Genomic DNA, 12324 nt, shown 5'->3' with positions numbered 1-12324 from the left:
CCAGCAGGAGTGGGGGCACCAGAGGTGCATCAGCCTCTCAGGCTTCATCTCCCGTCCACTTCTCCAGCACCTGACCATCCCCCATGTGAGGCCTGGAGAGAAGAAAAGTGCGTAGCAACTCTGGTCCCAGGAAACCCCAGTTCCCGGGGGAGCTGAGCACAGGAGTGAGGGTCTTGGACAGTGAGGCAGGTGCACTCCACAGGGATACCAGTCCAGGGGACCCGTGCGGCATGACATTTAGAAGACCACAGCAGACTGGGCTTCACACCAGGCTGCCCCCACCAGGCTCTCTCCTTGGCGTGTCACCTTGTCCTCTTTCTACCCTCCCTGTGTGGTAGACAGCATCAAGTTTGTCACAGGTGACTGCCTCTGTGTCCGATCTGTGTGGTTGCTTTGGAAAACAAATTCTTATGGCCATGTGCCTCAGGGAGCTGTGTGCTGAGTCTTCTCTGTGGATGAGAACCCTGCTTCCCTGTTCAAGGCAGGCCCGTGCCCGGCGTCTGTCCTGATACAGGGGTGGGGTGAGCAGGCTTCCTTCATCGCTGTTCTCTCTGGAACTGTAGAGTAGACACACTTACCTGTTAGAAGGGGCTTCAAGCTCCTCCTTCCCAGTAGCACTTTCTCTTTTTCAGTGTCTCCTGGTATCTATATCTCCCTGTCTGCCTGTCTGTTCATCTCCATCTCTCTCTCTGTCTCTATGTCTCCACTCTCTGTCTCTGTGTCTCTCTCTCCCTCTCCATCTCCCTCTCTTCCTCTCTTTCTCCTTTTCTCCCTTTCTGTATATATCCAAGAATACCTGTATATCCAAGCATGAGGAATGGAAGTGGTTTATCTCATAAGGTATATTCAACACCATTGTGGAGATTTGAGGGGAGATTCATGTGAAGCTGCAGTGATGAACACGGAGATGGAGTGAGCGATCTGACTGGCCTGGGAGTTGGGGAAGTCCTGGTTGGGGTTGTCGCAGCCACCCCTGGCCATGATTCCAAGCAACAGTTTGAACATGGTCAACAGATTTCCCAGGACAAGGGGCACTGGGTACCATGGCCCTGATCTAGGGCTGCACCTGTCCCCAGGTTCTTCTGTGCTCCTGTCAGTCCCTCCCAACCTCTACCCCACATGGAGACTGGATGGCACAGGATGGCACGTTTCTCCAGGCACTGCCACATGTCTTCTAGGACTGAGCACCAAACTCACACAGCCTGGAATGGAGAGAACAGTTACAGAGAAGGAGAGGGGCATGTGTGTGGTTTCAAAGGTGCTAACACATGGGAGAATCCATGATGTTTATACAGGAATTCCTTTTCCTGTTCCTTCCTTCTCTCTTTCCCTCTGTCCCTTTCTCCTGGAGTCTGGAGGGCCAGGCTTGTTCAGGGCTGAGTCACAGGGACGGAGCTGGAGTGGTGGAGGGGTCAGAGGGCAGCGGGGAGGGGGAACCCTAGCACCAAGCTAGGACTTCTGGAAAGGTCTTCAGGTAAGGCTGAGGGTCCATACCCCTTTGTATTCTGCTTCTAGTTGGTGGCAGCCATCGTGTTCATCAGCTTTGGCGTGGTGGCTGCATTCTGCTGCGCGATAGTGGATGGAGTATTTGCTGCACGCCACATTGTGAGTACCCGGGGTTCAACATCAACATGAAAAATAGCCCTGCACTCTAATGCTCCAATGCATCAAGCTGCTCTGCCACGTGTGTTTGCCAACGCTGTTCCTTCTTTTACTGCCTTGTTCCTGTAATCCAACTCGTCTGCTACCACACACACCGGGCACAAACACCTGCACACGGCCACACCCTCCCCTATGTGACCTAACATGATATGGGACTGATGGGGTGCAGGGGTGCTGTGCCGGTATGTGTGTGTGTGTGTGTGTGTGTGTGTGTGTGTGTGTGTGTGTGTGTGTGGAGAGAGAGAGAGAGAGAGAGAGAGAGAGAGAGAGAGAGAGAGAGAGAGAGAGAGAGAGAGAGAGAGAGGGAGAGGGAGAGGGAGAGGGAGAGAGAGAGAGGGAGAGAGAGGGAGAGAGAGAGGGAGAAAGAGAGAGAGGGAGAGAGAGGGAGAGAGAGAGAGAGAGGGAGAGAGAGGGAGAGAGAGAGAGGGAGAGAAAGGGGAGAGAGAGAGAGAGAGAGAGAGAGAGAGAGAGAGAGAGAGAGAGAGAGAGAGAGAGAGAGAGAGAGAGCGCACATGTGTATACCTCTCCTAGACTTGCAAGTGCTGGGATGCCTGCCCTCCCTGGACAGGCATACAGACCTTGGTGGCCAGAGGATAAAGGCCGCTCCTTGCTGACAACCTGCCCTGAAGGGCACAGGCTGTTTGTGTCTTGTGCCCAATGCCATCCAACCCAGCAGAAAGCCTTTACCCTGTGTGGCCCAGGCAGTAGCAGGTGGTGCTGTCTTGCTCATTCAGGAGCAGGGTGGAAGTTGTGTCTTGGGGCCCCAGACCCCGGCCTTACCCTGGGAGGAGAATGCTGGCCTTGGGATTGGTAGCTTGTCACTAGCTGCGCGCACTTACCTGTGGGGCTCAGCCCAGCTCTGGGGCTTGTTTCAGAAGTGGTTACCTGGACCAGCCTTCCACTCCTGTTGGGTTGGCTCTCCCCTGTCAGGGGAATGCCCAGGGTTTGGACCTAGTGTGACCGAGGGCCAGCAGCAGCAGTTGCCAAAGTCAGAGGCATGGTGTCCTTGTCCATCTGTCCATCATTGTCACTTACCAAGCTCCTACCGGAGCAATAGACCTTTGGGGACAGAATATGTGGCCACCACACCTGCCCAGGACTGTGTGACCAGAGGACAGGGCCTAGATGGATCCTGGCATCCTCTGGCAGGCAGCAGCCCCGCAGGTTTGTGGCCAGGCCACAGGTGGCCACAGAAGCAGCTCACCCTTGCGGGCTGCAGGCCCCATGCAGACTTCCATGGTGGCAAAGCCTCACCACATGGCTGGTCTCCAAGAACCAAGGTAGTCCTCTCCCTGGGTGACAATGGCTGCCCATCCCAGTGTCTCCAGGCAGCATGCTGGAAAGTTGGAAGCCATCTCTCAAGTCCCCATGCTGCAGGTGCTGGCCCTAGCCTACTCCATCTTTGCATACTGCTCTCCCATCACTGCCTGCCTGCTTGCGTCTCCTCCTGCCACCCGTGGCTACAGAAGAAACACTGCTGGTAGGCTGGTTGCCTACCTGTTGCTGACCCACCCCAACCAACCACCACACCCCAGCCGGTGCCAGAGTGAGCCATGAGAGACTGCTCTCGCCACTGCCAGCATCATTGGTGGTTTTGGACTCATGTTAGGTCAGAAGTAACAGCGCTTTGAGAACAGAAGATGATGAAGCTAACACTAACAGATACTGGGGCCCCAACACATTTGCAGATCACACAGTTTTCTGGCATTTCTTACCTTCCATGCCTCTTGATGTTTTTGCCGCAGTAAGTGTAAACACCTTGTCAGTTTATTGGCTTCATGTGTCCATTGGACATGTGGCTGCCTGATGGTTGGCACTATTTACTGAGTGTTGGAGACAGGTGGATGGATAGTGGAGTTTAGGCATGTGTGGTCAAATGGTGGGTTTAGGCTCTATGGATGGATAGATGAATGCATAGGTGGATGGTGGATGATGATAGATGATGGATGTATGTATGGATGGGTGGATGGATGAATGGATGGATGGATAGATGGGTAGATGGGTGGGTGGGTGAGTTGAGGGATGGATGGATGGTTGATGGTGGATGATGATAGATGATGGATAGATAGATTATAGATGGATAATGATGGATGGATGATGGTGGATGGATGGGTGGGTAGGAGGATGGATGAATGAATGGGTAGATGGATGGATGGATGATAGATGGATGATGATGGATGGATGGATGGATGATGGTGGATGAATAGGTGGGTGGGAGGATGGATGAATGGATATGTAGATGAATGGATGGATAATGATGGATGGATGATGATGGTTGGATGGATGATGATGGATGGATGGATGGATGGGTGGATGATAGATGTTGATAGATGATGGATAGATGAATGAATGGGTGGATGGATGAATGGATGGATGGATGGGCAGATGGATGGGTGGGTGAATGGAGGGCTGGATGGATGATGGTGGATGATGATGGATGATGGATGGATATGTTATAGATGGATGATAAATGGATGAATGGCCCCTCTCTGGTGGCTTCTCTTTGGTTCCTTATTCTCTATGTGAGGGTACAACTATTCTGCCTGGCAAACTGACAGGTATTTGCCTCTGTCTTGCTCTAAGTCGATGGCAAATGTGTCTGAAATAGCCTCTGGTCTCTCCAGATTGAGAATGACCATTTTGTTCTATCTGTGTTTCTTTCTTTCTCTAGGAGCCAAGACCTCTCAGCACAGGAAGGTGCCAGTTCTATTCCAGTGGGACGGGGTACCTGTATGATGTCTATGAGACAGAGGTGAGCCTTTGCCCAGTGTGGTCCCCTGGGTTTTCTATTCCAGTCAGTGTTTGTTTCAGTGTTAGCAGATCTTCACTGCAGACGGGGGACACACACCGCTCCCCACGGTCTTCTGAGCTGGCTGTGACATTTCAATGCACTCCTATCCCCAGAATCACAGCTGCAGACTTGCTTCTTTGCTACACAATGTAGGAATTAATCTATCTAGTTTGTGTGGTCTCTCCAATTAACATTTTTACTGACTTAATTACTGCAATGGAACACTGGGATGATACATGTATACTGTCTCTTGGACAATGTACATATATACAAGCTTTCCTTGGGCCCAGCTGCAGAGGGATTTCACCTCTCCCTGGGTGAGATCAGGAATGATAAGTGCACCATGGAAGCTGACTAGGTGCAGGGGCTGGGGCCTACCACACCACCATGGTTGGATTTGTCCATTTAACTAAACCGAGGCTCTCAAATGGAGTCCCAATGCTGGAGGGCTAGGGCTCGGAGGTACCCATTTCTGATTCCCTGTCACCAGGCCTACCGAGTTGTTAGTACTTTGTATATTCCAGAGAAAAGACCTCCATGTGTCCTGGGCTCAGGAGAGTTCTGACTCTTGCCTACCCCTGGTGGGGGGCAGCCCCAGCACCCCACTCACTGCTTTGGGGGGGCAGCAGGCCCAGGTGTGGAGGGCCTCACACTCCTGAAGAATGGGGACCAGGCTGTCACATGCCTGCCTGTACTTCTGCCCTAGGTCACCTGCTACTCCTTGAATGGCAGGTGCCAGATGAAGGTGAGGAGCAACACATGCTACTGCTGTGACCTCTACGCCTGTGGGAGGTGAGCCCACCCCAGGGGATGCTTGAGGGTGCTCGCAGGGTTTGCACACACACACACTCACATACACACACACTCACATACACACACCTCTACACCTGCGGGAAGTGAGTCCACCCCAGGGGATGCTCAAGGGTGCTCGCAGGGTTTCCACACACACACTCACACACACACACTCACATACACACACCTCTATGCCTGCGGGAAGTGAGTCTACCCCAGGGAATGTTCAAGGGTGCTTGCAGGGTCTGCACACACACACACACACACACACACACACACACACACACACACACTCACTCACTCACACACAGGCACACACAGGCACACCAGGCATCCACAGAGTGAGACCCAAACACAGCACCTGCCCTTAGCAAAGAACCTCCCCTCCAAGTCTGAACCCCGATGGTTACCATCGGATGCCTGCCCAGGAACTCTCTGTAAGTGAGAGACAGAGGCTCAGTCACCACCCAGAAGCATGTGCCACTACTATTGGGGGGGGCCTCAGGCCTGGCCTGGGCTTGGCTGGCAGGCATCAGATGGTCACTGGGGGTCCTGGCTCCCTCCCAGGGCATGAGGCACTCCCAGTATGTAACCCAGACCATCGTGGCATGCAGACATGAGTGCAAAAGACTGACTGGTCCAGGGGCGTAAATACAACAGAGGCAACTCAGCCATCTGTCCTGCCTGCCCTCCGGGGCCCAGGGGCCGCCGTCTGGCTCCCAGTGTGCGGCTCATCAGCTCCCTCGGAGACAAGACCCAGGGGACCCTCCCGATCAGCGGCCCTCAGTGGGTGGAGACTTGTTTGCTTGTGACACTAACCTCTTCCCCTTCCTGTCCACTGTCATCGTGGTCTTGCCAGCTGGCATGCAGTCAGTCCTGTACACCCAGCAGCCTTCTGACCAGGCTCTGATACCTGTGACTGGGCAGGTACAGTGCCCTCACACATAGGTGGTCACCTGACCACGGCTCAAATACACAAGGCAGTCATCTGACCAAGGCCCTGCCTTCTGGGTGGGATCAGTGGACCCCTGCCACTGTGATGTCACGACTTCCTCTCCCCCCTGCAGCTCTGAGCACTCACCTGCCTACTATGAGTTTGTGGGAGTGCGTGGCTGCCAGGATGTGGTCCACCTGTACCGGCTGCTCTGGGTCTCCACTGCGCTGAACATTTTGGGCCTGTGTACAGGAATCCTCACTGCTGCTGTCCTGGGGGCATTCAAGGACATGGTGAGTGGCCTTCCCCAGAGTTCCCAGCCTCCTGGCTATTTAACCAGCAAAAAGCCAGGCTGGGGATATGGCCCAAGGGGCACCAGCCCAGGAAGTACAAAGCACTGAGTTTAAACCCCAGATCAGGCAAAAAGAGAAAAGGTCAGTTGGATGATAAGCAGAGGCCAAGGCAGCTCCCCTTCCTGCCCCCCTCCCCCCCGCCCTGCAGGCAGGCCCCAGCTGGGCTGGCCAAGGAAAGTTCTCCCTTGCCTGCCCGCTGCCCCGAGGGCTTTGGCCTTGGGACGTCTACAGCTGCAGGCTGCCAATTGAGGCTGCTCTCTGCGCCAGGCAGGAGCTCTAACCTGATGGTTAGAGCTCAGTAAAGGCGGGCGCCTAGCCCAGCCTTCCTGATGAGGACACAGGACTCCCCAGTGGTGGGGCACAGGCTAGGGTACCACCACGGGTGAGCTTTAGGCCTCAGCTCTGACTCATGCTTCCCTGCTGCCCTGCAGGTCCCTCTGTCCCAGCTGGCATACGGCCCGTCCCCCCCACCTCAGATCCTCTACAACCCTGCCCAGCAGATCCTAACCTATACCGGCTTCTGCCCGCCACCTTCCACTGTGCCAACCTGCTCCTCCTACCCTCTGCCTCTGCAGGTAGGTGTGTCAGAGGCTGAGAAGGCAGTGGCCAAGGCATCAGCAGCGGGGCAGGGGTGGGGCTTCAGTGGAGTGGGGAGGGCTATGCACATAGTTCTTCTGGCTGGGCCAGGTATGTGGGTGGGGAGGGTTGGGGCCATGGGCATTCTGCCATGCTGAGACTACCCACCACTCAGGGACCCGCAGTCTCAGGACTGCACTTCTAGCCACCAACTGGCCCACAGTTCTGGCCCATGGGACTGAGGGTGCCACCAGCTGCCAGGTGCTGGACACCGTGAGCACACAAGGTCTAGGTGCTGGACACTGTGAGTACAGACAGTCTAGGTGTGTTTGCCTCATTCACCCAAATTTACAAGTAAAGATGAAGACTTCATAGGGTTCATCCAAACACTGCTGCTAGCCCTAGAGGCCATACTGGAGGAAGGTCATGGGTGTGCATGCTTTCCTACAGGGTCTGCACTCTTTCCATTTCCATTCCCGGCTTTGATACTTCCAGGGCCAGGATGATCTGGATGATGGGGGTGTGGGGACACTGATTGTCCAGTGGTGCTCTGTGTGTGTGTGTGTGTGTGTGTGTGTGTGTGTGTGTGTGTGTGTGTGTGTGTGTGTGATTGTCCAGGGGTGCTGTGTGGGGGTAGGCCCTGATTGTCCAGTGGTGCTGTGTGTGTGTGGGGATAGGTCCTGATTGTCCAGTGGTACTGTAGGGGGTTAGGTCCTGATTTTCCAATGGTGCTATAGAGGGCTAGGCCCTGATTGTCCAGTGGTGCTGTGTGGGGTAGGTTCTGATTGTCCAGTGGTGCTGTGGGGCAGGGGTAGGCTCTCATTGTCCAGTGGTGCTGTACGTGGGGTAGGTCCTGAGTGTCCAGTGGTGCTGTGTGTGTGGGGGGGGTAGGCCGCAATTGCCCGGTGGTACCTATTGACTGTAGATCTCAGTACAGTGAATACTTGGGGCTGCCTCACGCTGGAAGCTTACATCTGGGCTCTGCTGGGTGTTGAACTGGTCTTGCCCTCTGCCCACCCCTGCTGGGATCCCCAGTTGTGACAGCCATCATCATCTGCACACGTAACTCAGCATCCTATCGAGGGCAGGGTAAAAGACCTGATGGCATCCTGAGGCTTTCTCTCCATCTGCACAGCACGTCTGATGGTGACTTCTCCCAACTCTGCCAACAGAGCGTCAACGAGTTGCTCAAAGCCTAGAGCCCAGTAAAGTGTAGTGAGGGGCCCCAGGTCCAAATGTGTTTCTGTGCCTCTATGGGTAGGGGTGGGCTGGATGGAGGCCTGGGGTCCTCAGATGTTTAGGGCACTGTGGGAAGCCCCATGAGCTATGCCAATGGGAGGGAGGTCTCAGGAAGGGAACATGACTATTGGGGGAAGAGGGGAGCAATGAGCCCTGGCTGTCCAGGGGGGAGGGGCCTCACAGACCATCTGAGGGTCTGACACAGAGTAGGTGAGGACCATGCCCAAGAGTTGTGTGAGCACCATAGCTCCACACCCACACCGGGGTGAACTGCACAGATACCACGAACAGGAGCCCACATCTTCTACTCATGCTGGGCAGAGCTCACTCACCAAGCACATGCTTCCACACGTCTGTTCCCACCCAACACGGGGTACACATTCTGTGGGGTGCAGGCCCTTAGGGTCTGGGGCCTGCCCTGCTCCGCGGTGCTCCCTCCCATGTGCTCCTTCCTCGCTGCCTTCGGGACCGCGTGTCTGGCAGTGGAAGCTCCCTCCTAAGGAGCAGTCGGGTGCACCCTTCAGAGGACTGGCACTCCACCCCAGTGTGTGTGGGGTGTAGATGCATGGACAATTAGATCTGGGGTACCAGGCACATTGGATTAGGCTTCGTGTAATTATTAATAAGAACATCAGCAGAGATGCTTGCTTCCACTAACCCAGAGACGGAAAGGAAGTCTTTTCAATGATTTGTTGAAGCCATTAGCAGCCTTAAATGCTCCCTGGATGGCAGGATATGGGTGGCCACGGGAATTGCTTTGAGCAGTTAGAAGGAAAAGCTTAAAGGGCCAGTCCTGTCTCCAGTAGCTTGCCTGACGTAATGCTGTAGATGTCAGTGAGTCTTGCTGCTGGAGGATTCCTGTCCGTTCCCCTGCCAGCGTGCTCTGTGGGCAGGGCCCTCCCATTCAGTCTTGTCCACTGGTGATTGTCAGGGTTTATTGTGTGGCTCCTCATGGATTTCTCCAGGATTCCCGGTAGTGGTTTACCATGTGGTTCTGGAGGGTTCACCTGTGGCCCCTAGTGGCCTACTCCAAGATTCTTAGTGTTTAACCTGATGGTTCATGAGGGTTTGCTCCATGGTACATGGTGGTTAACTGGCGCATGGTAGGTTGCCTTGATGCTTGGGGACCTGCGATGTGGTCCATAGGGTTAATTCTGTGGCTCATGGTGGTTTCTCGGTGGCTTATGGTGTTTACAGAAAGGTGTGCTCTAAGGTTTTTGGTGGTTTATTCTGTGGTTCCTGGTGATTTAATCCTATGGTTTTTGGTGGTTAATTCCATAGCTCATGAAGGGTTACCCGTGACTCGTGTGGTTTGCTCTACAGCTCATGGGTGATAGTTTACTCCATGGTGGTTAACTCCATGGTTATGATCATTAACTCTGTGGCACATGGTGATTTGCTCTGTGGTTCCTGGGGTTTTGGAGAGTTTACTCTGAGGCTGCGTGTTTACTCATTTTCAGTGAAGAACAGAGTGGATGGTGAGGGGAGGGCAGGTCTTCCTAGCAAAGCTCAGAGAATGTTCTTGAAAGACTCATATGTCCACCATAGTCAGGAGGTGCATGGGTTTTGTGGGGAGAGAAGCAGAGACAAACAGGTTGAGAGAGAGAGAAGAGGCAGAGCCCAGCTGCTGCACCGAGTGGCAATAATCCTGAGCAAGGGTGATGTCCTCCGCTCCAGCTGCCCTTGTGAGCAAACTGCTTTCAGAATGGAGGTCCCTGCTTCCTGTAGGGAGAGGTCTCTAGGAAGGTGTGGACACTTAGGGGGCTGTTCTAGAACCCCAAGTCCAGATGGCACCACATTTGACAGTATACCTGGGAGTTCTGTTTAGAAGCTGAATTCGGTGTTATGTTATAGGAGGCTTTATTTAGTTAGCTAGTTATTCATCACCTATTTGTTTTATTATTTTAGATTGATTTTAAATGATTGACTCTTAACTACAGAGGCAGTTTATCTTCCCTGTGAGGCAGGGCAGACTGAAGACCAGGGAAAAGGTGATGTTTTGGCTCAAATCTGAGGTGTCTCCAGGCAGAACTCCTCCCCACCTTGGGGGCTTCAGACTCTCCCCAGGCCTGTAATTGACTGGATAAGGTCCACTCATGGAAGAGACAGTGGCCAGTTTTAAATGGGCAAATGTCTGGTCAGCCATCACAGAATTAACCATCACACTTGTCTGGAAGTGGTTTCCCTTGAAACTTGAAGGATTGGGTGAGCACAAAAGGCCTGGCTTCTGGCGACCTCTGACCTTCCCTGACAGAAGGTGGGCAGTGTTCCAAGGCTGCAGGGATGTGGGGAGTGAGCAGCCTGAGGAGCTCTCTGGAGGAGCTGTGGTGTTCCTCCTCCAGGGTCTCCCGCTCACTGGACGAGCATGCCAGCAAGGCCCCCATGGGGTCAGTGGGGCAAGCTTGGCCTGGGCAGATGGGCTCCCTGGGACTCAGGGAGGGCGTCAGGCTGAGGCCAGCCTGTGGTCTGGCTGGTGTGCAGACAGTGCCCCTGCTAAGGACGCCTCTGTTTAATTGCAGCCCTCCGGCGCCCTGCCTGCCTCAGCCTCTGCCGGCCTCTCCTTGCCAGAGGATGTGTGGCCTCCGGGCCAAGGGCAGCCTCCCCACGCCCCGCCGCTCTGCACACCAGCCTGCTTCCTCCCAGGGGAGAAGCCACCCCCCTACGCACCCTGACAGCAGTGGGAGAGGGAAGTCACTTGGTTTGCCAATATTAATTAATACTAATGAACAAAAAGAAAGAAGTCACCTCCAGCAGTCCTGCTTCTGCAGTCAGCCTCCTAGAGAAGCCAGAGAGCCCTCCGCAGAACCCTCCTTCTGTCCCTCGTGGGCACCTGGCAGGGCCAGCCATCCCTGAGCCCAGCCAGGCCCTGCTCTCCTCTGCATGTCCCAGTGTGACAGTCCTGCCTCGCAGTCATCACACCCACTTCATTCCTGCTGTCCCCTACCGGTGAGCAGTCATTAGGGTCTGGAGGAAATGCAGCTCAGCATCTCCCAGCACGAGGATCATTCTTTAAGGAAGAAAGTTGCAAGTGTGCATATTCATATGTCTCTAAGAAGAGGCAGAGCCTCTCACTTGATGCCCAGTCTTCCTGATATTTATCTGAATGAAAGCAAGCTTTGGTTAAAGTCTCTTCTAAAGACACAGGAGCTCTGACTAGTGATGGCTACTTGTGGGACAGACTATACCTAGCTGGCCAGAGGCCCCCGTGCCTGAGTTGTGATGTGCCTATTAAGTCTGCTCTTCTGTTGTTCTTCCTGATGCTCACCGGTGGCCCTGTGGCCTGGAAGCTTCCTCCCGACAAGGAGGTTTCCTGGGCATCCCATTCTGCTCTGAGCAGTGTGGGGGCGACCTGCTGGGTTGCACACTGAGAGCTCCCCATGCCCCACCTCTGCACACACCTGGAGAGATAGGCGGGAAGCAATCGCTCAGAGCCTGGCAGGGGGTCAGAGAAGGGCATGGGAGGCCCCCCAACTGCCAAGGACAGATCCCAGAGACCCAGGGCCCTCCCCAGCTCTGTGGCTGGGAGGAGAGGAGGAGAGGAGAGCCACAGGCAGTCCACAGTGTCCTTACCCCTTACCCCAGCTCGCCTCCTCTACCCTCACTGTCATTGAGAACTGCAGAGCAGCTCTGGCCCTCACAGCTCTCATTTTGGTGTCTTTCTATAATAAAGGTGTCCGCTTTCCTGATGACCTTCCTGTGGTAAGCCTCTTCCTTGGCCCAGCTATGGCTCGGGTCTGAAAGAAGCCCTGGGCCATTGGGCACCCAGCCTATGCCCCTCTGGCTATGGCTGCCCCAGAGTAGCCCCCAGCTCTGAGTACAGCAGGTTTCCCACAAAGGCCCACAGAGCACAACTGTGCTGGATGACAGCAGGCCGGCACAAGAGATGTGTGTGCGGCATCCCCGGGCTGTCTGCTGGTACTGGAGGGCTGTGAACTGTTGCCATTTCTATCATAATAGCCTCTTGAGACTCTTTCCTG

The 12324-nt window shown here is 54.5% G+C and overlaps 1 protein-coding gene across 4 annotated transcripts in view; it reads left to right on the top strand.

Annotated features, from left to right (window-relative positions):
- LOC138817615 (transmembrane protein 255B-like) overlaps window positions 1-12324 on the top strand; it is a 31629-nt gene that overhangs the window by 10926 nt on the left and 8379 nt on the right. For 3 of the 4 annotated variants that reach the window (XM_070008078.1, XM_070008080.1, XM_070008079.1), the window contains exons 4-8: window positions 1516-1605; window positions 4334-4414; window positions 5160-5245; window positions 6313-6472; window positions 6964-7107. In XM_070008078.1, the coding sequence (XP_069864179.1) occupies window positions 1516-1605; window positions 4334-4414; window positions 5160-5245; window positions 6313-6472; window positions 6964-7107 (561 nt within the window). Of the gene's footprint in view, window positions 1-1515; window positions 1606-4333; window positions 4415-5159; window positions 5246-6312; window positions 6473-6963; window positions 7108-10866; window positions 12029-12324 lie in introns of those variants that run through there. The other variant, XM_070008077.1, reaches the window with a different exon arrangement.

Source organism: Dipodomys merriami, unplaced genomic scaffold, assembly GCF_024711535.1.
Source record: "Dipodomys merriami isolate MVZ:Mamm:240054 unplaced genomic scaffold, mDipMer1.0.p SCAF_70, whole genome shotgun sequence".
NCBI classification, from domain to species: domain Eukaryota; kingdom Metazoa; phylum Chordata; class Mammalia; order Rodentia; family Heteromyidae; genus Dipodomys; species Dipodomys merriami.
This window is presented reverse-complemented; position numbering and strand designations above follow the sequence as displayed.